This window comes from Osmerus eperlanus, chromosome 21 (assembly GCF_963692335.1).
Source record: "Osmerus eperlanus chromosome 21, fOsmEpe2.1, whole genome shotgun sequence".
NCBI classification, from domain to species: Eukaryota; Metazoa; Chordata; class Actinopteri; order Osmeriformes; family Osmeridae; genus Osmerus; species Osmerus eperlanus.
Genome location: NC_085038.1, coordinates 582,936 through 610,265, shown reverse-complemented (window position 1 = coordinate 610,265; position 27,330 = coordinate 582,936). Strand labels below are relative to the sequence as shown.

At 45.7% G+C, this 27,330-nt stretch overlaps 5 protein-coding genes and 1 non-coding gene across 7 annotated transcripts in view; 2 read left to right on the top strand and 4 right to left on the bottom strand.

The window, feature by feature from the left end:
* Positions 1-2,822, bottom strand: part of ptgfrnb (prostaglandin F2 receptor inhibitor b) — a 24,092-nt gene extending 21,270 nt beyond the window's left edge. Inside the window, exons 1-2 of the mRNA XM_062446601.1 lie at positions 2,344-2,822; positions 1-295 (exon numbers count right to left, since the gene is read on the bottom strand). The exon at positions 1-295 is cut by the window's left edge and continues 74 nt beyond it. Of these exons, the coding sequence (XP_062302585.1) occupies positions 1-295; positions 2,344-2,389 (341 nt within the window). The 5' untranslated portion in view covers positions 2,390-2,822. The remainder of the gene's footprint in view (positions 296-2,343) is intronic.
* Positions 2,823-4,269: 1,447 nt separating this feature from the next.
* Positions 4,270-8,218, bottom strand: LOC134007802 (T-cell surface antigen CD2-like). Its single transcript, XM_062447489.1, has 5 exons — positions 7,675-8,218; positions 6,917-7,198; positions 6,144-6,398; positions 5,630-5,779; positions 4,270-5,056 (listed from the first exon to the last, which is right to left on the bottom strand). The coding sequence occupies exons 1-5, from the start codon at positions 7,736-7,738 to the stop codon at positions 4,773-4,775; spliced, it is 1,035 nt and encodes a 344-aa protein (XP_062303473.1). The 5' UTR covers positions 7,739-8,218; the 3' UTR covers positions 4,270-4,772.
* A 3,008-nt stretch (positions 8,219-11,226) lies between these two features.
* Positions 11,227-15,660, bottom strand: LOC134007927 (uncharacterized). Its single transcript, XM_062447676.1, has 6 exons — positions 15,392-15,660; positions 14,646-14,927; positions 13,981-14,235; positions 13,127-13,381; positions 12,613-12,762; positions 11,227-11,863 (listed from the first exon to the last, which is right to left on the bottom strand). The coding sequence occupies exons 1-6, from the start codon at positions 15,453-15,455 to the stop codon at positions 11,823-11,825; spliced, it is 1,047 nt and encodes a 348-aa protein (XP_062303660.1). The 5' UTR covers positions 15,456-15,660; the 3' UTR covers positions 11,227-11,822.
* A 435-nt stretch (positions 15,661-16,095) lies between these two features.
* mtrf1 (mitochondrial translational release factor 1) lies at positions 16,096-20,268 on the top strand. The gene is made up of 9 exons (XM_062446763.1): positions 16,096-16,621; positions 16,734-16,831; positions 17,054-17,135; positions 17,473-17,580; positions 17,737-17,909; positions 18,083-18,200; positions 18,414-18,550; positions 18,824-18,922; positions 19,873-20,268. Exons 1-9 carry the CDS (start codon positions 16,225-16,227, stop codon positions 20,014-20,016), a joined length of 1,356 nt encoding a protein of 451 aa, XP_062302747.1. The 5' UTR covers positions 16,096-16,224; the 3' UTR covers positions 20,017-20,268.
* A 788-nt stretch (positions 20,269-21,056) lies between these two features.
* Positions 21,057-26,649, bottom strand: wbp4 (WW domain binding protein 4). Of its 2 annotated transcripts, none has more exons than XM_062446765.1 (11): positions 26,534-26,649; positions 26,246-26,318; positions 25,977-26,039; positions 25,568-25,691; positions 23,460-23,608; positions 23,309-23,387; positions 22,919-22,992; positions 22,570-22,639; positions 22,225-22,445; positions 21,944-22,149; positions 21,057-21,772 (listed from the first exon to the last, which is right to left on the bottom strand). In XM_062446765.1, coding segments are annotated over exons 1-11 (1,272 nt in total). In that variant the 5' UTR covers positions 26,536-26,649; the 3' UTR covers positions 21,057-21,561. The 2 variants fall into 2 exon arrangements, with proteins under 2 accessions (XP_062302749.1, XP_062302748.1); XM_062446764.1 differs by having other exon boundaries at positions 21,058-21,772; positions 23,309-23,405.
* Positions 26,650-26,850: 201 nt separating this feature from the next.
* Positions 26,851-26,922, top strand: trnae-uuc (transfer RNA glutamic acid (anticodon UUC)). Its single transcript has one exon. It is a non-coding gene; the product is annotated as a tRNA-Glu (tRNA).
* The last annotated feature ends 408 nt before the right edge of the window (positions 26,923-27,330 follow it).

The following is a 27,330-nucleotide window of genomic DNA, read 5'->3' as shown; positions in this document are numbered from 1 at the left end:
CCGCTGTCTGACGACCTCACTTCCTTTATCCTCAGCTCCACCGCATTGTCCTCCAGCCTCACCACGGAGACGTCGCCGCTGGAGATGCGGTCCCTTAGCAAAGCGTCCGAGTAATCGCGGTCAAAGGTGGAGATGACCTTTACTGCCTCCGCCTCACCCTCCTTTATGTCCCAATCAAAGTCCTGCTCTCTGGGCCCCTCGTACTCGGTGACGTCACAGCGGATGGATGTGGGCTGGCCCGCCACACGGATCAGGGGGGCGCTGGACACGGACACCAGCCGGGCCCCACACACACCTGCAGGGGTACAGGACACAGTCTTAACCTGGGGGACCAGGAGACACACAGACACACAGACACACAGCCTCTGAGCAGCACTTCAGATCTGAACCAGATCTCATTACAGGCGTCCTACTGTACATGTCCCTTCCAAACACTGCCCATGCCTGCGGCAAGTGTGTGTGAGTGAGTGAGTGTGAGACCGTGAGATGACATCAGTGTATGGGTCTTCCAGCATTCCAGTGGAGACCAACCTCTTCTGCAAACGCAAAAACGTAGTCTCAGTTATCTACAGTGATGGGTCTTTGAGTCCTTCACTTACACAGACACGACAGACCAGCTTCAGCTTTCTGACACGGCAGTGGAGAGAGAGAACATGCTAGAACAGAGAGAATACGCTACAGAGAAAAATAACACGCTAGAACAGCCTCTCTGGAGGGTCTGTTCTCTGCACGCCCCTAAAATGGAACCTGTTAAGACAAGCTGAGGAACAGGCAGAGCAGCGAGCTCCAGTCCCCACACACACACACACACACACACACACACACACACACACACACTCACAGCAAAAAGGCTTGCTTGAACAAGAACAGGGAAGGCAGAACACACCAGCTGTGGTGTACACACCAGCATGCTGAAACTAACACACAGCACACACACACCTAATCAGCCCATCCTCCACATCAGTTGGCAGGAGGACACTGATGAGAGCTAGTGGCAGTCCTCTCCTGCCCCTCACTAAGCCTCATTACCAACCTCTCCCCTGCCACTGGCTGCACGCCACAGCCAGCTCCAGTAAACAGCCTCCTCACGGGTTGAGGAGGCTGTTTACTGGAGCTCCAGGCCTGATTGTCCTCTCACAGCCATGCTGGGAACACTGAGCAGACGACCTGGAAACAGGCTAGCAGCGATGGAACAGTCTGGAGAGCGAGGCCTTCTCCAGGGTTCTGGTCGCTCCCGAACGGTGGCTTCCTCTGACAGGAGGGCCAGCAGGACGTAGTACGATGAACGCTGACAAGCTCTCCTAGATCTTTGCTTTTCCAAAATCGTCTTACCTGAACATATCCAGGGCTACCCACTGCTAACCGAACATGGTTCAGTGCTGAGCTGCAGAATGCAGGATCCCGCTCCCTCACCCAGACTGGAGACATGCTGTTGACGGCGTTCATTTGATCATCCAACATTGCAATCATTTAGGCACCCCCCCCCCCCCACCACCACCCGGAAGCGTTTAATGACGCACAGAGAAAGAGTTATAAACTGATAAACATACATACTCTTTCTACTACGCTTTGATCTGTGTGCTGTAGTCGTTAAGTGACAACAGGACGCTACATTAGAACAGCGCTGGATGATTACATCCGAATGCTTTTTGAAACCATGAAGGTCTGGAGCCCATTATTTCAATTCCCCCTACTGATCAATGGGATGGATATAGCCTACGTATCTGACAATCAAATTGTTAGGACCAAAAACCGGAATTAACTGGACTGATGTCACATCTGTTAATCTTAACCTTTCAGAAAATTTTTCGTTTCACTTAATGGGTGTTTGCCCTCTTGGCAAGCAATTATCGGTCGTGGTCATTCATTAACGACCAAATATTGACCGTGATTAATCTAGGGAGAAGGACTGGGATTGTGACCGGACCCATCACGAATCAAACAAGCCCGGGGGGGAGGGGAGAGGAGTGGAGTGGAGGGGGAGATAAAGTCCGAAATTGTCATACACAAATCCAAACGGACATATTCCCACGCCCATGACACCTCACCTGTAGGCTACTGAAAGAAACTCTTAACGGGGAAGTCAGACATCTGGGACGTCCGTTTCCACAAGTTCATAATGTTTGTAACCAAATGTTTGTCGATATTCAAGAGTCCCTTCAATGTATGAGCGGTCAAATTATTTAATCAGCCTTTTGGTAATCTAAACGACTGTTCCAAATCAAAAATCTGACTCCGCAGTATAGCCTATACTTTCATGTCAATGTAAACTGTTTGGAAAATACGTAGCAAAAATTATCTGTAAAATAATGACGAGTCTTTATATGTCGCTGTCTCACTTACCAATCGATACAAAGATAAGCAGAACGATGAAAGACGGACGTTCCATGTCGGCAGGTCGTGTAGCTGCCTGGCTAATCCTTTGTCACTGGAATCTGACGCGGGGTAAAGACCGCTTGGATCTGTGCAAAAGCTGATCCACCGGCGACTCCTCGGAGTTGGAAAAACGTGTACAATTGTCAGCGGCGTAAGATGAATAGTCAGATGTCCTCTAAGTGAACGTACTACGAGTTCAGCTGGAGCGATCCCAAGTGTTCGCATGATTCATCCTGAATGTCGTTTGTTAACGTTTTGTCTTTTCGGAATGGAGAGTGGGAGGAGTGCCTGAAATGTAGGGAACGACGTCCGGAAGTTTTGGGGGTGATGGAGGAGGGGTATTGCGGCTGTGGGGCCTTCCAGTGGTCATCCAAAGGCTGGGAACGAGTTAATGAAAAAGGTGACTTGCAGTTTGTGGTACCGATGACCATAACATTGTTCATACCGTGCCTACCAGTTCATGTCACTGAGCAAATGTGACACAACCAAGACTATATAATGTAGATATCTGCAGGTGTGCTGGCGATCACATCAAGACTCTCCTGTGGCCATGCAAGGGCTGCCTCGAGCACAGGTCCCTCCACACTGTATTTTTTATGGTTTTGAGATACTTAATGTAATGTAGTATACTGGGAGATACTTAGTGTAATGTAGTATACTGGGAGATACTTAGTGTAATGTAGTATACTGGAGGTGAGGTGCGTCTCCAACATTTAGACAGTCATGCTGAGGGTGGAAGTGCCTGGGGCCAACGTTCAGCTGGATGCAGTAACCAGTGGACTGGATGCAGTAACCAGTGGACTGGATTCAGTAACCAGTGGACTGGATGCAGTAACCAGTGGACTAGTAGCTCATATTCAGGTCACTCACATAAACACAGCCATGTTATCAGGGTGGGGGTGGTTAAGGAATGGGAGGAAATGTTAGTGGTTTGCCTTCTACCAGGGTAAAAGGTTATGGTTCAAATGTAACTTTTGTTACTTAATCCAGGGGGCTGCATTCAGAAATCCTATTTTTATCCTGTGTGTGTGTGTGTGTTATGGGGGTGGGGGTAGGTTTCAGGGGAACAGAGTTGGCTGGTGTCCAGAAGGTAGGTTCACACAAACTAACTGCTACTCACAGAATTTCTTACACAAAATGAAGCAGCATCACATCCTTGACGGCCCTTTTCTCATTACCCTAATATGGCAGATATGATTATGTGTACACAGTTAATGTGACTGTAATTTAATAATACTATGTAATTCCAAGACTGTTCAGCAATATAGTGGAGGAAGGGACTGGAAAACAGTGGTTCCTATTTAAGTAATAATGAGGTTTTACTGTATCTGCTTGTAATTGTTTTGCTGTTGAATTCCTGAAGGATATAGTGGGTGTGTATTCTGATGAATGAGGCAGAGCTATAATCTAGGGGGTCCTGTAATTGTGTTATCTATGATTGTTCTTCATGTTTTCATTGAGCTACTTTTTGCTACATACCATGCAACCTGGATCCAAACGCCATCTAGTGGTTAAACTATGAACACATTTAGATTGAATGAGCTGAAGTGTCTAGTATCTGCAGCATAGGAAGCACATCCTATGCACAATGACATATAAAAACACACATCCTGTCTAACACACATAGATGTGTTTGTCAGTGTTTCTGTTCCACTTAGCCTCAAGCGCTAAACCACAATCCTGGGCAGGAAGGTAAAATGGCAGTGCGCTGCATGTCGGTAGACAGAGATGAGAGTTGGAGATGTGCTTTCTTTACTGTGAATGTCAGCTGATTTTGCAGTTAGATCTCAATGTTTACGAGTCTTCATGTAATTAAAGATTATATGGTTTCTAATACATTTTACAGGAGGAGTTTGCACCATTTCTAGTCCTTGGGTACGATGTATAACTGAATGACTGAGTATCTTTTTATTGAATCTTGTGCTAAACAACAACCATGGAGCGTTACTTGAAAAGGCGTTAAAGGAAATTAACTTGTTTCTTTCTCCCACATCCTCAACAAGCTTTCGGAGGGTCCAGAACACTGATCAAAGTGTAAAAACACATTTAAATATCACCTACTGTCAGCAGAGCAATAGTTAAAATACTTTCAATCAAAGCAAACAACTCATTTCTAAAACAGGCTCAGATGACAACTCTAGTCTGAAGTAGTCTGAAGTCTGCGGCTACCAGAGGTGCTGCCCGACCTCTGTGCTTCTCATCTAAATACTTTCAGTCTCCCTCTGCTCCTCATCAGTGACCAGCAGAAGTGGGTCTCCTGATCTTAGCCTGTCTCCTCTCCTCCCTGCTGTCCTCATGGAGGAAAAGACAACGACGATAGGCCAGTTTACAGTTCCTCTCGCGCATGGAGGTGTTCTGTGGAGGGGTGGAGGTGGTCAGTTGAGGGGTGGAGGTAGTCAGTGGTGGGGTGGAACTGCTCCGTGGTAGGGTGGTCGGGGGCCAGATCTCCGGGGCTGGGGCAGCGGCGGGGGGCAATCCTCGTCTTCGTCCTGCGGGGGCGGAGCAGGCCGCCCCCGGGCCTGGGCCCTGGGTTGAGCTGAGGCCTGCCGAGGTGCTCCCGTACTGGGCAGGGGCCGCGTGGCGTCCATGGGGGATTTTTGTTTGTGTGCTGGGTCCTTGTGGCGGGGCTGGGGCTGGGGCTGGGGCTGGGTCAGAGGAGCCAGCCTGAATTCAGCCTCCTCTGCGGAAGTAAATGAACAGATGAAATGCAGTTGAAATCACAGGTGGATGCTTTGTCAAATCAAACAAAACTTTACTTGTATAGCTCTTCTTACAATAATGTCATAGAGGACTTCACAGAGGCCCACAGATGAGCCCCAGTAGCCAGCCTAAACCCTCACAGCTTTGTGGTGGACATGTTAGATGAGACAGTTAACTTCAAAAGCCAGCTCACAGATATGTCAGGAGTGGTCTGCATTGTGTTGGTCCGGAAACTAAATATATCTTCACTTCAGATTTCAAGTTAACCCCAACAAAGATTGCAGTGGTTTCACCTAGTCTGTTGGTAGAATACAGGCATCTTACTGTGTCTGGATATATAACAATACAGCCTAGCCGTGCAGCCCTGGGACCAGTCCTACGTGGTGTTAAGATGTTAACACTATTCAGCATACTTGTTTTGGACGCGTCATGTCTGTGGTTTAACTATTAGGCATTAAGACGCACTTGGTACCCATCCAGCAAATGATTGGTCTACGTGGCGTGTTCTGCTCTGTGTGTTTCTACGTTTTGAAAGGCTGACTCCGGAACTTACCGTCCTCATGGCTCTTGCAGTGGTTGCGGTAGCAGCAGACAACAGTGATGACGATGAGCAGCAGGACGAATCCTCCGCCGACGGCCAGGACGCTCACCGTCACCCAGAAAGGAAACCCAAGCAGAGTTCCAGCTGCCACCTCGCTGCCACCTGAGTTCCAGGCAGAGGAAACACACCAGACAATCTTTTGCTTGAACAAACAAGTGACAATAAGAAAAAGAATTGAAGGCCGAAAAGTCATATTTCCTTTTGTATATTTTCTGTTTGGCGAGGTGAAGACTCTGACGGCAGTAATTCCACCACATTAAAAGACTATTTCAGACACGTGCAACTGTAACAGTTTCACTCATATTGTGACAAAGTAGATGATCACTCACTGCAAACACGTGTGATAAGTTTTGTGACCTGTTACGTCCCCAGAGGTGGAGGGTGAGGTGAGTTGGTTTGCAGTGCACTCAGGTGTGTTCATGTTGCAGTGTGCAGGCAGTTGGACTGTGGGCTCTGCCAGGCCTACCTTGGATACCTTCACAGGTAGACTTGACGCTGTCGCTAGTCTCGTTGCTGTACGTGTCATCGACGGTGCAGCTAAACGTGTCGTCCCTTTTCAGATCTTTTATTTTCATTACCAGAGTCGATGTCTTTTCCCCCTTCATGATAACTTTGTTTTTTGTCCATGTGAAGGTCACGTCTGACTGCTTCAGGTTGCAGCTGATGGTGACTGTGTCCTTTGTGGGACAATCAAACGTCACAGTAGGTTTGGGGACTCTGGCTGTGAAGAGACAAAAGTTAGATTATTTTCAGAAGCGACATCTTCTCAGTCTTGAGATGTTTCCTGCTGCTCATAGTGTTCGTTTCAAGAGGAACAAGTCAACAGCATGTAAGAGAGTGATGTGGTGTGTTCTCATGGCAACACTTCACACCCTGCTGCTTCCTAGAGGCGTACTTGGACATACACTTCACATTCACGTCTATAGGTCTAATACATAACACAGTCTATAGGTCTAATACATAATACAGTCTATAGGTCTAATACATAACACAGTCTATAGGTCTAATACATAACACAGTCTATAGGTCTAATACATAACACAGTCTATAGGTCTAATACATAACACAGTCTATATGTCTAATACATAAGTCTATAGGTCTATATGTCTAATATACACCCAGATGTGGAAGTCTGTAGGTCGATATGTCTAACACACACCCAGATGTTGCCAGTCTATAGGTCTATATGTCTAATATACACCCAGATGTTGGCAGTCTATAGGTCTACTTCCTCCTCACCTTTCACACACAGATCAATCTCCTGCTTTTTCACACTTTCCCCCTCGTTCCCCCACACCTCTCCCACGTACGTTCCTACATGTTTGGCTGCCAGCTGTCTGAGCACCAGAGCTCCTCTTTCGGTGATGTCCTCCGGCTTGCCTGGATTGATTTTTTTGGATTTTCTTTTGAATACAAGTTGTGAATTGTGTTTCCATTCTATTTCAAACGTGACTGGAGCCGTTTCCTCAAGCAGGAATAGCTCGTATTTATCAGTCCCCTCTGCAACAGTCTGCGTACATCCTGAAAGAAAATACAAATGTTTTATGTATCATTATGATCTGTCAGAAGTTAAAACTTTTTTCACTTATTTTGTTGCCAGTATCTCTGCCAGTATCAGATGTGTTAACTAAAAATATTAAAGAGCCCCCCAAAATATTGTCTTGAAAAATATAATCTTAGGTCTTGAATGTAGTTAAATCAGTTTGCGGGAGTTTTAACCTTAGAGCTGTCACGTTTTTAAGGACATTTTTCTTTACATTTCCTCAAATAAATACATAAAATCAGTGAACCACATCAGTTGTTTGTATTTACTGTTGCTTCACATAACATTTTACATTCCTGCCTTGTAATAATTTTCCTTTTTAATACATTTCTCAAACATGTTAAACAATACAAGATTAACATAGAATTTACATGTGAGCCATAAATCTGAGCAGTCACATGTGAACAAGTCATCTGTAATAAAGAAATGAACTCAAACAGGATTTCTGGTTTACCTGCTGAAATAGTGACTGGAAGGACCAGGGACACCAGAGCTACCAGAGCCAGGAGACGAGACATCGTGCTTCTCTACGCTGCTCTAATGATGAAGTGTTTCTCAGTACTCAGATTTGTTTCTTTTGTGTGTGTGTGTGCGCGCGCCAAGAGGAAATGATATACCGACAAGGAAACATTGGCTTATTGAGCCTTATTCTATATTGATCTATAAACTATATAGTTCTGTGACACTGGTAACTGGTGACACGTTTAGCATTTCTTACAAACATTTATGTAAGAATTGAAAAAGAAAAAGGAAGGTGATTTTGACAGTAAAATGTTTTCAGTTAAACCAGGACTCATGTCCCTGGTATTGGAGGTGGAACTGTAGAGCAATACTGACATCTAGTGAAAGCTGTTCTACCGTTTATACCAGGGGTTCTCAAAGTGGGGTCCCCAGAACCCTAGGGGTCAGCGAACCATAGCCAGGGGGTCCGTGATATAATTTGCCATCAATTATAAAATTGTGCTGTATCATTAAAAAGTAAAAAAATTAAATAATAATCTACAGATGGGGACCATTTGCACCAATAGAACAAGAATATTGTGTCCATTTAAGAGCTCAAAGGGAGCTGAATGGGTGTTACAAGGCCGTAATCATAGTACATATTGGGGGGGGACATCCCCCCCCCAATATTCAAATCTGGTCAAAATGTCCCCCCCAATATATTGATATAAAAATATAAATGTGCTACGCTACGACAGGCAACCACGCACGCTGTCTGAAATTATCATTAAAAATGTAATTCGTCCCCCCCAATGTTGACTCCGTGGCGACGGCCTTGGGGTGTTACGATTATGGGGGGGTCCTTGGAAAATGTTTCCACTGTAAGGGGTTCCCTGGTTTAAACAACCTTCTCCTTCACTTTCATATTGTTGTACAGCACCGATGGGGAAACGGGGCCCCCAAGAGTGCATGAAAAAAAAGATTAATTTACAATTGAGATCGAGGCTTCTACCAGGGGCACTGTTAGAGATAAAGCTCTACTGGGGCACAGGTACCTACTCAAATCCCTTTTTGTTTCTTCCAAGCTACTCCCCTTGCTTAACCCACTATACAACAGCTGAGGGACTTAAGTGTGATATCAGGTTTGCCAGGGACATCAATAGTTAATGTGACTGCATGCCAATTCCTTCGCATTAATTTGAGCGAAAATACCGTATTTTGAGCTTCATGTAATATTGTTGTTATTATGTTTGAGTCGGTAGGTATTGCTAGACCCTTTTTACTGGGGCACGTGCCCCAGTAAAAAGGGTCTAGCAATACCAAAGGGGTCAGTATGTGTATTTTGGATGAAATGACCAAAGGGGTTAGAATGTGTGTTTTGGATGAAATGACCAAAGGGGTTAGTATGTGTATTTTGGAAGAAATTAGTAAAGGGGTTAGTATGTGTGTTTTGGATGAAATGACCAAAGGGGTTAGTATGTGTGTTTTGGATGAAATTAGCAAAGGGGTTAGAATGTGTGTTTTGGATGAAATTAGCAAAGGGGTTAGAATGTGTGTTTTGGATGAAATTAGCAAAGGGGTTATGTGTCTTTTGGATGAAATGACCAAAGGGGTTAGTATGTGTGTTTTGGATGAAATTAGCAAAGGGGTTATGTGTCTTTTGGATGAAATGACCAAAGGGGTTAGTATGTGTGTTTTGGGGTAAATGACCAAAGGGCAGGGACGCCACCAGGAATTTTAGGCCCCATGACAAATACATCTAATTGGGCCCCTCTGCACAGCTGTTGTCACCACATCTCTAGGACCTAACTGTCACATCAAAAGCTTTACATAACTCTGATTAAAGGCTTGCAACTGTCTTGCTTCTTGTAGTTCAATACTAGTACTAGGCAAGCACAATATTTACTGCTGGTGATTTGTACATGCAAGTCTGCATTCAGTATGCAGTTCACTATTTGATGCAAGATTAAAAAATGTTTTTGTTTCATCAGTTCTACGACTGCTAAAGTGTGTGTATGTATGTGTATATACTTTTAATGTAAACCTGAAGTGTGTGTTTGTCTGTATATGTATCATATATAACTTTTAAATAACAAATAAAGCTTCTATATGTCTGCATAGGTATCATATCACTTGAATTTACAAATAAAGTAAACCTGTTACTGTATCTTGTTTCTGTTACTACTTGGAGACGACGGGGGGCGTGGCTTCTTATTCATATTTAAGAGTTTCTCTTCCCTGGAACAGATTTCATGTTCCAACCGAGGGGGGCTGTCGCTGTCTTGGTGTCTAGGGCTGCATCAGATACTCTTTTTGCTCTGCTAAATTGCTGCACTAGTCCACATTTGACCGGTGGGGATCTCATTCTAATATGACTTTAACTGTTAGCTTTTCCTGGCATTCTCTAATTCCTGCTCTCCTCTCTCTGTCCCCCCTCCACACCTCCCCTGTGGTGTGTGTGTGTGTGTGGGGGGGGGGGGGGTTGAGCTGTCAGCATCTGCCTGGTCGTCGGTCTGGTCGCCAGTGGACATTGATCTGTGACAGTCTGCCAAAGCTGGATCTAGTCGGTCTCCCTGACGGACAACAGCGAATTCCCTTGCCAGCCTGTGATGCTGCGCTGATCACAGTCCCCAGTCCTGTGGGTACCTCTGCTTATACTGACATTTACCAATTATGACCCAAATTGAACACTGGATTTTGGTGTTTCAACACCCATTGACACTTCCCTGCTGTATGACTATGTTTAGCTGTGTTCTGCACCTCTATTTCACCAACCGTTTCTGGAGGAGGGGATCCCTCACTGAATTTCTCCTCCCAAGTGCCCCAGTATAAATCTTCTGTGCCCCAGTAAAATCTAATTTCCCCTTTGGTAATTTCATCCAAAACACACATACTAACCCCTTTGGCAGGGGCGCCTTATAGGGAGGGGGGGGAAAGTCAGGACAATTCCAAGACTTCCTGACTGACGGGGCCCAAAAAATAGGTAAAAACTAATATAAAATGATATATTATATAAACCATCATCATTGAGTATATATTTCAAATATAATAATAAAATTAAGGATCTCGATTACTTATTTTTGGCAATAAAAGTTAAATATCCCCATTGACCAAAAAGTAAACATCCATATTGACCGACCACCCCCCTTTATCTGCATGAAATGGTTTGGTCCTGCCTTAAGGAAATGTTTTATGGTGGCTTTTAAACTACCAACACATTTAGATTGACTGAACTGAAGTGTCTCTAATATCTGCAGCATAGGAAGCACATCCTATGCACAATTACATAAAAACACACATCCTGTCTAACACACAGATGTGTTTGTCAGTGTTTCTGTTCCACTTAGCCTCAAGCGCTAAACCACAATCCTGGGCAGGAAGGTAAAATGGCAGTGCGCTGCATGTCGGTAGACAGAGATGAGAGTTTGAGATGTGCTTTCTTTACTGTGAATGTCAGCTGATTTTGCAGTTAGATCTCAATGTTTACGAGTCTTCATGTAATTAAAGATTATATGGTTTCTAATACATTTTACGGGAGGAGTTTGCACCATTTCTAGTCCGTGGGTACGATGTATAACTGAATGACTATCTTTTTATTGAATCTTGTGCTAAACAACAACCATGGAGCGTTTCTTGAAAAGGCGTTAAAGGAAATTAACTTGTTTCTTTCTCCCACATCCTCAACAAACTTTCGGAGGGTCCAGAACGCTGATCAAAGTGTAAAAACACATTAAAATATCGCCTACTGTCAGCAGAGCAATAGTTAAAATACTTTCAATCAAAGCAAACAACTCATTTCTAAAACAGGCTCAGATGACAACTCTAATCTGAAGTAGTCTGAAGTCTGCGAGTACCAGAGGTGCTGCCCGACCTCTGTGCTTCTCATCTAAATACTTTCAGTCTCCCTCTGCTCCTCATCAGTGACCAGCAGAAGTGGGTCTCCTGATCTTAGCCTGTCTCCTCTCCTCCCTGCTGTCCTCATGGAGGAAAAGACTAGACGAGAGGCCAGTTTACAGTTCCTCTCGCGCATGGAGGTGTTCTGTGGAGGGGTGGAGGTGGTCAGAGGAGGGGTGGAGGTGGTCAGAGGAGGGGGTATTGGCTGGAGGGGTGGGGGTGTTGGCTGGAGCTGCTCTGTGGCTTTCAGTCTCCCTCTCCTCCTCATCAGTGGCCAGCAGAACTGGGAGCCAGCCTGAATTCAGCCTCTGCAGAAGTAAATGAACAGATGAAATGCAGTTGAAATCACAGGTGGATGCTTTGTCAAATCAAACAAAACTTTACTTGTATAGCTCTTCTTACAATAATGTCATAGAGGACTTCACAGAGGCCCACAGATGAGCCCCAGTAGCCAGCCTAAACCCTCACAGCTTTGTGGTGGACATGTTAGATGAGACAGTTAACTTTAAAAGCCAGCTCACAGATATGTCAGGAGTGGTCTGCATCAGGTCTGGACTGGGACTAAAAACGGCCCGGTACTTTGAAACGCAGACCGGCCCACGATCGTGTATTATTATTATCATATATATATATTATCCTTTTCATTATGCCGCAGCTGTTTGACCGGCTGTTCGGGAAATCTCCCAACTCTGCCGACGGCCAGTCCGACCCTGGTCTACATTGTGTTGGTCCGGAAACTAAATATATCTTCACTTCAGATTTCAAGTTAACCCCAACAAAGATTGCAGTGGTTTCACCTAGTCTGTTGGTAGAATACAGGCATCTTACTGTGTCTGGATATATAACAATACAGCCTAGCCGTGCAGCCCTGGGACCAGTCCTACGTGGTGTTAAGATGTTAACACTATTCAGCATACTTGTTTTGGACGCGTCATGTCTGTGGTTTAACTATTAGGCATTAAGACGCACTTGGTACCCATCCAGCAAATGATTGGTCTACGTGGCGTGTTCTGCTCTGTGTGTTTCTACGTTTTGAAAGGCTGACTCCGGAACTTACCGTCCTCATGGCTCTTGCAGTGGTTGCGGTAGCAGCAGACAACAGTGATGACGATGAGCAGCAGGACGAATCCTCCGCCGCCGGCCAGGACGCTCACCGTCACCCAGAAAGGAAACCCAAGCAGAGTTCCAGCTGCCACCTCGCTGCCACCTGAGTTCCAGGCAGAGGAAACACACCAGACAATCTTTTGCTTGAACAAACAAGTGACAATAAGAAAAAGAATTGAAGGCCGAAAAGTCATATTTCCTTTTGTATATTTTCTGTTTGGCGAGGTGAAGACTCTGACGGCAGTAATTCCACCACATTAAAAGACTATTTCAGACACGTGCAACTGTAACAGTTTCACTCATATTGTGACAAAGTAGATGATCACTCACTGCAAACACGTGTGATAAGTTTTGTGACCTGTTACGTCCCCAGAGGTGGAGGGTGAGGTGAGTTGGTTTGCAGTGCACTCAGGTGTGTTCATGTTGCAGTGTGCAGGCAGTTGGACTGTGGGCTCTGCCAGGCCTACCTTGGATACCTTCACAGGTAGACTTGACGCTGTCGCTAGTCTCGTTGCTGTACGTGTCATCGACGGTGCAGCTAAACGTGTCGTCCCTTTTCAGATCTTTTATTTTCATTACCAGAGTCGATGTCTTTTCCCCCTTCATGATAACTTTGTTTTTTGTCCATGTGAAGGTCACGTCTGACTGCTTCAGGTTGCAGCTGATGGTGACTGTGTCCTTTGTGGCACAATCAAACGTCACAGTAGGTTTGGGGACTCTGGCTGTGAAGAGACAAAAGTTAGATTATTTTCAGAAGCGACATCTTCTCAGTCTTGAGATGTTTCCTGCTGCTCATAGTGTTCGTTTCAAGAGGAACAAGTCAACAGCATGTAAGAGAGTGATGTGGTGTGTTCTCATGGCAACACTTCACACCCTGCTGCTTCCTAGAGGCGTACTTGGACATACACTTCACATTCACGTCTATAGGTCTTATACATAACAGTCTATAGGTCTAATACACAACACAGTCTATAGGTCTAATACATAACAGTCTATAGGTCTAATACATAACACAGTCTATAGGTCTAATACATAACACAGTCTATATGTCTAACACACACCCAGATGTTGGCAGCGAGGTGAAGACTCTGACGGCAGTAATTCCACCACATTAAAAGACTATTTCAGACACGTGCAACTGTAACAGTTTCACTCAAATTGTGACAAAGTAGATGATCACTCACTGCAAACACGTGTGATAAGTTTTGTGACCTGTTACGTCCCCAGAGGTGGAGGGTGAGGTGAGTTGGTTTGCAGTGCACTCAGGTGTGTTCATGTTGCAGTGTGCAGGCAGTTGGACTGTGGGCTCTGCCAGGCCTACCTTGGATACCTTCACAGGTAGACTTGACGCTGTCGCTAGTCTCGTTGCTGTACGTGTCATCAACGGTGCAGCTAAACGTGTCGTCCCTTTTCAGATCTTTTATTTTCATTACCAGAGTCGATGTCTTTTCCCCCTTCATGACAACTTTGTTTTTTGTCCATGTGAAGGTCACGTCTGACTGCTTCAGGTTGCAGCTGATGGTGACTGTGTCCTTTGTGGGACAATCAAACGTCACAGAAGGTTTGGGGACTCTGGCTGTGAAGAGACAAAAGTTAGATTATTTTCAGAAGCGACATCTTCTCAGTCTTGAGATGTTTCCTGCTGCTCATAGTGTTCGTTTCAAGAGGAACAAGTCAACAGCATGTAAGAGAGTGATGTGGTGTGTTCTCATGGCAACACTTCACACCCTGCTGCTTCCTAGAGGCGTACTTGGACATACACTTCACATTCACGTCTATAGGTCTAACACATAACACAGTCTATAGGTCTAACACATAACACAGTCTATAGGTCTAACACATAACACAGTCTATAGGTCTAAAACATAACACAATCTAAATGTCTAATACATAAGTCTATATGTCTAATATACACCCAGATGTGGCAGTCTATATGTCTAATATACACCCAGATGTTGGCAGTCTATAGGTCTACTTCCTCCTCACCTTTCACACACAGATCAATCTCCTGCTTTTTCACACTTTCCCCCTCGTTCCCCCACACCTCTCCCACGTACGTTCCTACATGTTTGGCTGCCAGCTGTCTGAGCACCAGAGCTCCTTGTTCGGTGATGTCCTCCGGCTTGCCTGGATTGATTTTTTTGGATTTTCTTTTGAATACAAGTTGTGAATTGTGTTTCCATTCTATTTCAAACGTGACTGGAGCCGTTTCCTCAAGCAGGAATAGCTCGTATTTATCAGTCCCCTCTGCAACAGTCTGCGTACATCCTGAAAGAAAATACAAATGTTTTATGTATCATTATGATCTGTCAGAAGTTAAAACTTTTTTCACTTATTTTGTTGCCAGTATCAGATGTGTTAACTAAAAATATTAAAGAGCCCCCCAAAATATTGTCTTGAAAAATATAATCTTAGGTCTTGAATGTAGTTAAATCAGTTTGCGGGAGTTTTAACCTTAGAGCTGTCACGTTTTTAAGGACATTTTTCTTTACATTTCCTCAAATAAATACATAAAATCAGTGAACCACATCAGTTGTTTGTATTTACTGTTGCTTCACATAACATTTTACATTCCTGCCTTGTAATCATTTTCCTTTTTAATACATTTCTCAAACATGTTAAACAATACAAGATTAACATAGAATTTACATGTGAGTCATAAATCTGAGCAGTCACATGTGAACAAGTCATCTGTAATAAAGAAATGAACTCAAACAGGATTTCTGGTTTACCTGCTGAAATAGTGACTGGAAGGACCAGGGACACCAGAGCTACCAGAGCCAGGAGACGAGACATCGTGCTTCTCTACGCTGCTCTAATGATGAAGTGTTTCTCAGTACTCAGATTTGTTTCTTTTGTGTGTGTGTGCGCGCGCCAAGAGGAAATGATATACCGACAAGGAAACATTGGCTCATCGAGCCTTATTCTATATTAATCTATAAACTATATAGTTCTGTGACACTGGTAATTGGTGACACGTTTAGCATTTCTTACAAACATTTATGTAAGAATTGAAAAAGAAAAAGGAAGGTGATTTTGACAGTAAAATGTTTTCAGTTAAACCAGGACTCATGTGCCTGGTATTTGAACTGTAGAGCAATACTGAAATCTAGTGAAAGCTGTTCTAACGTTTATACAACCTTCTCCTTCACTTTCATATTGTTGTACAGCACCGACTGGGAAACGGGGCCCCCAAGAGTGCATGAAAAAAAAGATTAATTTACAGTTTAGAACATGGCTTCTTCACTATTAAAATGCTCAAGATAAGTGTTTTTAGAATTATAATCTTTTTATTTTTAAGAATAGTCAGTGTTTTTAGAATTATAATCTTTTCATTTTTAAGAATAGTCAGGTTATCTCCTGTGGAGGGCGCTGTAAATTAACGTGTAGTTTACAGTTATATTATCACTACATTTCCCAGTGTTCAAAGCGAGTATGTTTTGAGCTTCCCCGTTTCCTACTTCCTCCAGCATGGCACCGTGTTACCCAATCAAGGAGGACAAACACATTACTATTGGACCATTTTCTCCGATAACAGAGCACGAATATTGGGAATAATTCGCAAATGCTTGCAACGAAATTTATTCGCTTGTGCGCCTCGTGCGGCCGCTTAAGCTCCAGTATCAACCCAAACACGAAAGGAGGGATGCCGGTTGCAATGCGATTGCCTGGTCAAGGATCCACACGTCGCCTCTCCGCTATGCCTTCCTCCATCTCACCTCGACGACACTGTCACGGTGGTTTAGATGATATACACCAGAATGCATCCGTTCAAAGATATATACGACAGCTCGTGGACGAATACGGAGATGTCACAAAGAAGTTACAGTACACGTTTTTAAGCGACTCTGAAAGGAAAGAACTAAATCACAGACAGACGGAACTGTTGCCGGTGGAAAAGGCATCCAGATGCACAGTAAATGCTTTGAAAGAGCTCGAGGAGATTACATCTCTGATTCAGAGTAAGCCGTGTGGTTCGCGTCCCGTTCTGTAGTATAGGCTTGTCATTGCACTCTATGACAACGGAGTTGGTTGGTGTTGCTTCCTGAAGTGATGCAGCAGTTGTGTTTGCAGGTGCGCACGGGGCCGGAGGGGAGGAGCGGGAAATGATCCCGCTCCTGGCAGAGGAGCACGCGCTCACCTCCCAGAGAATACACACCCTCAAACGAAACGTAAGGACATATGGCCCTTACATTTTACATTAGCATGTTATTCATTTCGCAGAGACTTTTATCCAAAGCAACATACAAATAATGCATAAAGCACAGCAGAAAATCAACTATCATAAGTGCAGAGTCAAACTGTATTTTCACCTAACATGGAAAAGCAAGACTCTAGATCATAGAGGGAAAGCGTGTTGGATGATTGTCATTGACTTGTGGTCTACGTTCTAGCTGATCCAGACCCTGGTGCCCCGGGACCCTCATGATGACAGCAGCTCCCTGCTGGAGGTGGTGTCAGGGCGGACCACAGGAGGTGGGGGCACTGGGGGGGTTATCCAACTGAACACTCCACCTGCCTCACACACACACACACACACTGTAAGATATAACACACTCCACCTGCCTCACACACACACACACTGTAAGATATAACACACTGCACCTGCCTCACACACACACTAAGATATAACACACTGCACCTGCCTCACACACACACTAAGATATAACACACTGCACCTGCCTCACACACACACTAAGATATAACACACTGCACCTGCCTCACACACACACTAAGATATAACACACTGCACCTGCCTCACACACACACTAAGATATAACACACTGCACCTGCTCCCACTGTCATCTCACAGGAGACATCTGCCAGCAGTTCACTAAAGAGATGTTCGAGATGTACCAAGGCCTCGCCAGGTACCGCAACTGGGAGTTTGATGTTCTTAACTACACGCCTGCGGACTACGGTATGTCTGCGTGTGTGTATATCTTTCTGTATGTCTGTGTGTGTGTATATCTTTCTGTATATGTCTGTGTGTGTGTGTGTGTCTGGTTGGAAAGCTAGCATACTGCAGCCATGTGTGACGGTCCAGACAGCTGCAGCTCCATGTCGCCCTCTGCAGGTGGGCTGCACCATGCGTCCGTGCGTGTGGCGGGGGAGGGCGTGTACCGCCGCCTGAAGATGGAGGGGGGAACTCACCGGGTGCAGAGAATCCCTGAGGTGGGCCTGTCCTCCCGGATGCAGCGCATTCACACAGGAACCATGACCGTCATCGTGCTGCCTCAGCCCAGCCAGGTATGATGCTACTGTAGGCCTTCCTGTATGTGCTTCCTGTTTGAGAATCTCACATTAGAAATCACTAAATAAACGGTTTTCCCTGCATGTCATATATTTAATATGCATATGACAACCCTTACAGTACCTAACTGTCTAACATCCCTGGTCGCCGCGGTGATGCTGTGTTGCAGCTGGATGTGGTCATCGACCCGAGGGATCTGCGCATCGACACGTTCCGGTCAAAGGGCCCGGGGGGTCAGAGCGTCAACACGACAGACAGCGCTGTCCGCATTGTCCACCTGCCCACAGGTGACACCTCCACCCAGCCCACACACACACAAGTCCCCTTGTCCGTGTGTGTGCTGTTCCTATTATCACCATCTCCAATAGAACTACCCCTCTCCTGATGCGCATCACTTGTTAGAGAACACAGGTGTTTATGATAAGAACACAAGTGGCACTTTACCTAGTGCGTGTGTCGGGCAGGTATTATTGTTATTGTGTCCTGACCCCTGACCCCAGGCGTGGCGGTGGAGTGCCAGCAGACACGCTCCCAGCTGCAGAACCGCAGCAGGGCCATGCGCCTGCTGCAGGCCCGGCTGTACCAGGGCATGCTGGGTAAGGAGGCAGAGCAGAGGCACACTGCCAGGAAGCTACAGGTGAGCCTCCTCTCTCCCACCTGCTGGGGGATGTTACCTTTAAAATGACATTCACTCACGAGATGTTTTCACCCAAGTCAAATATAAATAGTGCAAGAAGAAGCCTTTTTCATCCCAGTGTGAACACACGTGGCAGCAGAACATCAAGGGTCAGAAGTGCAGAAACTGTATTTTGATTGTCAGAGTCAAGAAACCGTCTGTATTTACGAGGAATACTATCCCCTAATCCTAACCCTCCCTGTTAACCCTAACCCTGCCTGCTCTGATCACCAGGTGGGTTCTCGCTCCCAGTCAGAGAGGATCAGAACCTACAACTTCAGCCAGGACCGTGTGACAGACCACCGGTCAGGACACCAGAGCCGCGACATCAAGGTAGTCAGGACCAGCCGTGCCATGCTTCACTTTATCTATTTTGAAATAAGCAAGTCTCAGTTGATGGTTGAAATTCTGCAAAATGCTGTGCTAGCAGTTTTGGTTCAGGGTGTCACTCACTCTGTGGAAGTCGCTGACTCTGGATCCAGCAAAAGAGCCCCAAACCATCACTTTCAACCATCAACTGAGACTTGCTTACTTTGACCCGTGTTGCGCTGTGCTTGAAGCTGTTGTCCTGTGAGCCGCCTGTCACGCAAGCTGTTGACTTTCAGAAACTTGTCTTCTGATTCTGTTGTGGCTTTGGGTCTGCCAGACCTCTTCCTGTCAGTTTCCAAGTGCCTTTTGATGGTGTAGGAAACTGTACTCACTGACACTTTGGCTTTCTTTGCAATTTGTATCTAAAGTACTAACCCCTTTGGTATGGAAGCAAATCAGTGACATGTTTTGAATTTTAAAAAGGCATTGAATACTTAATATTGAAATTTAAACACCACCGAATTCTCATGTGAATATATTTCAACGTAAAATACATTTCAGGTTGCTCAAATATGAGCCTAAAATATTCAAGCCAAAAAAATGAGGCGACAAAAATGTAGCCTAAAAATGTAGCTGAAAAAATTAGAGGCTTGGATTGAGGCTCGATTGCTCTACCTATCCTTGGTATCCCGGATGCTGCAATCTGAATTTAAGATTGATTTTTCGGCTCGAATTTGATAGGCTCAAGTTTTTTGGCTCAAATTTTTCGAAAGAGCCTTTGATAATTTACCACAAAACACACATACGAACGCCTTTGATAATTTACCACAAAACACACATACGAACGCCTTTGATAATTTACCACAAAACCCTTTGGTAATTTACACTAACCCAGTTTGTACTTTTTCCATCTCTGGCTGTGAGGGTGGAGTAATGTCTCCTCTGATGGTGCAGTGATGTCTCCTGTCTGGCAGGAGTTCATGCGCGGTGGGGAGGCCTTGGACGAGCTGATCTCAGACCTGCTGCAGCACGGAGAGAAGGAGGCCCTGCTGGAGCTGGTGGAGAGCTGCAGCCAGAGGCCCTCTGAACCCAGGCCCACTACACAGGAGGGTGACTAGCCTAGCCAGAGGCCCTCTGAACCCAGGCCCACTACACAGGAGGGTGACTAGCCTAGCCAGAGGCCCTCTGAACCCAGGCCCACTACACAGGAGGGTGACTAGCCTAGCCAGAGGCCCTCTGAACCCAGGCCCACTACACAGGAGGGTGACTAGCCTAGCCAGAGGCCCTCTGAACCCAGGCCCACTACACAGGAGGGTGACTAGCCTAGCCAGAGGCCCTCTGAACCCAGGCCCACTACACAGGAGGGTGACTAGCCTAGCCTAGCCAGAGGCCCTCTGAACCCAGGCCCACTACACAGGAGGGTGACTAGCCTAGCCTAGCCAGAGGCCCTCTGAACCCAGGCCCACTACACAGGAGGGTGACTAGCCTAGCCTAGCCAGAGGCCCTCTGAACCCAGGCCCACTACACAGGAGGGTGACTAGCCTAGCCTAGCCAGAGGCCCTCTGAACCCAGGCCCACTACACAGGAGGGTGACTAGCCTAGCCAGAGGCCCTCTGAATCCAGGCCTACTACACAGGAGGGTGACTAGCCTAGCCTAGCCAGACGCTAAAGGACACTATACCAACTGTTGGTCTGGAACAGTGGTTCTTAACCCTGTCCTCAGGGAACCCCTGTCCTTCATGTTTTAGTTGTTTCTTGGCTCCAACACACCTGATTCCAATGCATGTTCGTTATCAGGCTTCTACAGATCTAGATAACGACCCATTTATTAGAATCAGGTGTGTTGGAGCAGGGAAACATCTAAAACATGCAGGACAGGGTTACGAACCACTGTTCTGGAAGAATCTGGCCCTGGAAATAGCTACTGAGGCATCATGTTGCTGCTATCTTCATGTCCAGTAAGGTGAAGGCATGTCTGTTATACTGATATCAGGAATACACAGCCTGTGTCATGTATTTTGTAATAATGTAAGAATATTTTGTAATTTGGATATAAATAATCCTGAAATAAAAACCAAAGCTCTGTGATGAAGTGTCCTGATTCAAACACAACTGAAATACTTGAATTGAATCGGTTTGTTACTACCGTGTCCAAGATAAACAACACAACATCTGAGTAACCGTGGATACACCAGCCACTCCAAAGTTTATTCAGTGACACTCGCAATCATACTGTAGAAAACACTGCACCCATGAACCTTCTGTTCCAAGATCTATATCAAACAGACCAAGGATGAGCGACCAGTCACCTCATGTAGGGAAACGTGACAAATACACATCAAACTGACGAGAGATTAAGTATTCAGGTAAAAAAATACACAAGAAAATCAGTGTCTTTATGAATGTTGTACACTCTGGTTAATATTCTAGATGAAGCCAATCTCTCGTCTGAACAATCAAGATATTACTTGATGAAGGGGAGACATACTAAGAATGTTTCCAGGACTGATTCTCTGCTGAACATGCAGCGTATGAGCAGGTCAAGTCGGTCACGTTCACAGCCAGGAACAGATTTACCTCCTGAGTCAGGGTTGAGTTTATGTGTGAGCAGTCTCCCCTCCTGTAGTCCAGCCTACATCATCTGTCCAGGCCACACATCTGTCTCAGTCGTCCGTGTCTCTCTGCCGGAGGCTCCGTGCTTTCCCGTTCTCCGGCTTCCTCTTCCTAAAGGAGGCGGGGCCCCCCTGGGCCCCCAGGGAGGTGATGGTGCGCTCCTTGAACCGGGGTTTGGCCTCAGGGGGGCGGCCGGGGGCTGGGGGGCCCCCTGAGGCTGGGCCCCCCTCCACCTGGGGCAGCTGCAGGTCTACCTTCTCACTGCAGGGGAGAGACGGCTGGAGTCAGACCAGGTATGGGTACATGTCAGGGTTGCAGATTGTCTCACTGGGGTTAGGGTTAGGGGGTAGAGAATGTCTTACTAGAGGTTAAGGGTTACAGGGTAGAGGTTAAGGGTTACAGGGTAGAGGTTAGGGGTAGAGATGTTCTTACTAGGGGTTCTCTTCCACCTGGATCTGTTCCCAGGCTCCGTAGGGAGTAAGTGGCTTCCTGGGCTTCTTAGCAGGAGGGTCCTCCTTAGCAACAGGAGGGTTGTCCTTAGCCACAGCCTCTTTACCCTCTCCATCTCCCTCCTTACCGCCACCACCACCATCCTCCTGCTCTCCACCCCCTACAGGCTCATTCTCCTCTTGTTTTTTCTGGGGAGAGACAGTCTGGTTAGTCCCGTCAGCCTCTGGCAGGAGTCTTGAACCAGAGAGAGAGAGAGGACTCACCCTGAAGCTGACCTTGGGGATGCTGGCCTGTGTGGAGTCCCCTGCCCCTGCCGGCCTGGAGCTCTCCTGCCCCCCTGGGAGGGTCCCTGGCTGGGAGCCCGTCTCCTCCCCCACTGGGAGGGTCCCTGGCTGGGAGCCCGTCTCCTCCCCCTGGCCCTCCGGCTCTCCACGGCTCCCTGAAACTTCTGCAGGGAGGCCAGCTGGACGCTCCCAGCTGGATTCTGAGTGTGTGTGTGTGTGTATTGGAGAGAGAGGCAGGGGGATAGTAAAATGTGAGTAGATGAAACACATTTGAATAAAAGTCCATCTGAAAGGAGATGTAGTCTGGATATGAGCGTGTCTGACCTCCAGTCTGTGTGTTGTAGTAGTAGGTGTACCCGTCAGGACTCAGCGCCTCCATCCACACACCTGGGGCCTGACTCACAGGAAACACATTGATGAAATGTTTGAATTTCAGGCTCCTCTAACCATTAATACAAGTATACGAGGTATAAATGAAACAATTTAACCTAAAGTAATTTTTTTAATGTACAGTATGTATCTAGTATAAAATAGACACACTACAAATGAATGAAAAATAATCTAGAAAAAAATATGAACGTATTGGAGCTGTGCTCTGCGGGTGTGTGTGTGTGTGGTGTGTGTGTGTGTGTGTGGTGTGTGTGTGGTGTGTGTGTGTGTGTGTGGTGTGTACCTCACTGTGGCCTGGCTGGGCAGTGGATGCAGATCTTTCTTCCTGGAATCCCTGAGGCCTCTCCCATCCTGACTCTTAAAGGTGAACACAAACACACACACACACACACACACACACACACAATCACAACAAGGCAGCACTGAGGCTTGACATCTCAGGACACACCATGTGTTCATGTTAACGGGCTGTGGAGAAACGAGCAGAGGCCCACTTATTTATCTTAATTTATCTATCTCTTATTTTATTATTATTAATTGCCCATCGAGTTCTATGATCAAGGACTTAGTTGGCTATAAAAACAAATAATTGTGTTGCTGTGCCTGTTCATACAGTATTAAACTAGTATTAATGCATCCAGTATTCCCGAGGAGCTGTGTTGTTGACACTCACCTCCAGTCAGTGTGTTGTAGTAGTACGTCATCCCGTCGTCTGAGCGGGCCTCCACCCATGCCTGGCCCTCCAGCTGGGCCTGGCCCTCCAGCTGGGCCTGGCCCTCCAGCTGGGCCTGGCCCTCCAGCTGGGCCTGGCCCTCCAGCTGGGCCTGGCCCTCCGGACGGCGGGCTTTCCCAGCACGCTTCTCCTTCCTGTTCTTTGGACCTGGGGGTTTAGTCTGGGCTGGGGCCTTGGTCTGGGCCGGGGCCTTGGTCTGGGCTGGGGCCTTGGTCTGGGCCGGGGCCTTGGTCTGGGGTCCTGTACAAGACACACAAACACAATATAGACCATAAAGGATGACTACATAGACCTGCAGCACTATAGACTCTACAGTACAACATTGATGTACCGAGTAGTTATGAAGCTCTGCCCAAGCCTGATAATGACCATTCATTTGAATGATCTCCTCCCAGCCTCTAGTGGTATAGAGGTATATGTTATAGATCTACCTGCGTCTCCTCCCAGCCTCTAGTAGTATAGAGGTATATGTTATAGATCTACCTGCGTCTCCTCCCAGCCTCTAGTAGTATAGAGGTATATGTTATAGATCTACCCGCGTCTCCTCCCAGCCTCTAGTAGTATAGAGGTATATGTTATAGATCTACCCGCGTCTCCTCCCAGCCTCTAGTAGTATAGAGGTATATGTTATAGATCTACCCGCGTCTCCTCCCAGCCTCTAGTAGTATAGAGGTATATGTTATAGATCTACCCGCGTCTCCTCCCAGCCTCTAGTAGTATAGAGGTATATGTTATAGATCTACCCGCGTCTCCTCCCAGCCTCTAGTAGTATAGAGGTATATGTTATAGATCTACCCGCGTCTCCTCCCAGCCTCTAGTAGTATAGAGGTATATGTTATAGATCTACCCGCGTCTCCTCCCAGCCTCTAGTAGTATAGAGGTATATGTTATAGATCTACCCGCGTCTCCTCCCAGCCTCTAGTAGTATAGAGGTATATGTTATAGATCTACCCGCGTCTCCTCCCAGCCTCTAGTAGTATAGAGGTATATGTTATAGATCTACCCGCGTCTCCTCCCAGCCTCTAGTAGTGTAGAGGTATATGTTATAGATCTACCCGCGTCTCCTCCCAGCCTCTAGTAGTGTAGAGGTATATGTTATAGATCTACCCGCGTCTCCTCCCAGCCTCTAGTAGTGTAGAGGTATATGTTATAGATCTACCCGCGTCTCCTCCCAGCCTCTAGTAGTGTAGAGGTATATGTTATAGATCTACCCGCGTCTCCTCCCAGCCTCTAGTAGTGTAGAGGTATATGTTATAGATCTACCCGCGTCTCCTCCCAGCCTCTAGTAGTGTAGAGGTATATGTTATAGATCTACCCGCGTCTCCTCCCAGCCTCTAGTAGTATAGAGGTATATGTTATAGATCTACCCGCGTCTCCTCCCAGCCTCTAGTAGTATAGAGGTATATGTTATAGATCTACCCGCGTCTCCTCCCAGCCTCTAGTAGTATAGAGGTATATGTTATAGATCTACCCGCGTCTCCTCCCAGCCTCTAGTAGTATAGAGGTATATGTTATAGATCTACCCGCGTCTCCTCCCAGCCTCTAGTAGTATAGAGGTATATGTTATAGATCTACCCGCGTCTCCTCCCAGCCTCTAGTAGTATAGAGGTATATGTTATAGATCTACCCGCGTCTCCTCCCAGCCTCTAGTAGTATAGAGGTATATGTTATAGATCTACCCGCGTCTCCTCCCAGCCTCTAGTAGTATAGAGGTATATGTTATAGATCTACCCGCGTCTCCTCCCAGCCTCTAGTAGTATAGAGGTATATGTTATAGATCTACCCGCGTCTCCTCCCAGCCTCTAGTAGTATAGAGGTATATGTTATAGATCTACCCGCGTCTCCTCCCAGCCTCTAGTAGTATAGAGGTATATGTTATAGATCTACCCGCGTCTCCTCCCAGCCTCTAGTAGTATAGAGGTATATGTTATAGATCTACCCGCGTCTCCTCCCAGCCTCTAGTAGTATAGAGGTATATGTTATAGATCTACCCGCGTCTCCTCCCAGCCTCTAGTAGTATAGAGGTATATGTTATAGATCTACCCGCGTCTCCTCCCAGCCTCTAGTAGTATAGAGGTATATGTTATAGATCTACCCGCGTCTCCTCCCAGCCTCTAGTAGTATAGAGGTATATGTTATAGATCTACCCGCGTCTCCTCCCAGCCTCTAGTAGTATAGAGGTATATGTTATAGATCTACCTGCGTCTCCTGCCAGCCTCCTCATGTCCTCCTCGTAGGCCTTCTGTGCAGCCTCCTCCATGGCTGCAAACTCTTTAGACATGCGATCCTCCTGCTTCGCTTTGTCAAGGCTCCTCTTCTTAATCTGCAGATGAGGGGAGGGAGAGGGAGGGGGACAGAGGAGGCCAGAGGGGGCCAGATGTATCACTGACCAATAGAACGACAGCCTGAGAGCTGCGATCCTGCTGATCCCAAACCTAGTAGACAAACTGGGACTGTATCACATCCACACTCTACTGATCATTCAGTGTATCTAAGTTGCTACTCAACTGCCATCTCTGCAATGTCTAGGATGTGGATATAATATTTGTATCGTGAAATGAAATGAAGAGCGGAATATATGTGAATACAACACGACAGTAGCACACACCTCTGCAATTTTGAGCTCAACATTTTCTTTGTGGTTCTTCCCTCTTTCGTGGAAGTCAACACTCTGCATCGAGACAGAAACACAAGAGCGCGTGTTGTCATCGCGACAGAAAAAAGAGCGCGTGTAATCATCGGGACAGGCAGCTCATCCTTCAGGTAGCAAAATAATAATTATTCGATTGACCACAAAGCCAGTAAACGATATGATGGATCATTTTCGTGGAAAGCTGAGTAGAAAAAGACCAATCACAAATGTTTCACGTTACTCACAGGTTTGTTGTCAGCTATCCAACATTTGCAGTACTGGCAAAATTTCTTCGGCTGGGATTTCCAATAATCAGCCCTGAAAAATAAAACAACATATTGGGATAATAACACGACAATCAAAAATATTGAAACACCTTTGATCTGACAAACCGCTTTACCATTAACCCAAACTGACTAGCTTTGTGAACGGACGCAGCACACAGTCGTTTGTTTTATAGCTGACTAGTAGTAACTAAGTCGTTAGTTTTACAACGAGGGCTGAATAGTCAAGCTATAGAACTCCATACTCACATTGTTGATTTTGATTAGATAAAATGTGATAAAAGAAACCTTGGAACATCTAATAAGCACTTCTGTTAACAACATGAACCCTTTGTCCATTTATGATGACGTAAATTGTATGGGCCGGTTAAAAGACGTAGAGATGGATACGTCACCCTCGCAGATACAGACAAATTGTTGCACTCAAATTTTTGCTAATAAATATCGTGAATGGAAAAAAAAGATAAATAACACAGTGAGGATAATGCTGATAAAAAATAGTGAAAACTCAATGTTTTATGCTATTATTATTTAAAAAGGCATAAATTCTCTGACATCTTAAGACCTCCCATATGGTCTAGCGGTTAGGATTCCTGGTTTTCACCCAGGCGGCCCGGGTTCGACTCCCGGTATGGGAACAGACCTTTTGACGTTGTAACGTGTGGTTGGGATTATTCAGACAACTTTACTGTGACCGTAATATTTAGAAACACATGTTATTTCCCTTAATCGTTTAAAGGCCATAGAACCCGGCTAAAATAAGACTAATGAATTATGTATTTTAGGTGTTAGAAAATAATCAGGGAATTAATATCCAAGTAAATAATCTCCATTGTTTCATTTAAACCCTTTTAATTGTGCTACATAAAATAAAACATTAAAAAGTAGGCTTCCATACAAGATACAAGTGAAATTATTAAATAATCTTTATTGAAGTTGCTTTGAGATCATATACACTCTTTCAATTAAATATAGTTACAAAAAGTGTTGGGGTGAGATTCTGAAATGTGGCATAAACTAATCTAAGTACCCTGTTTTTTTAACAC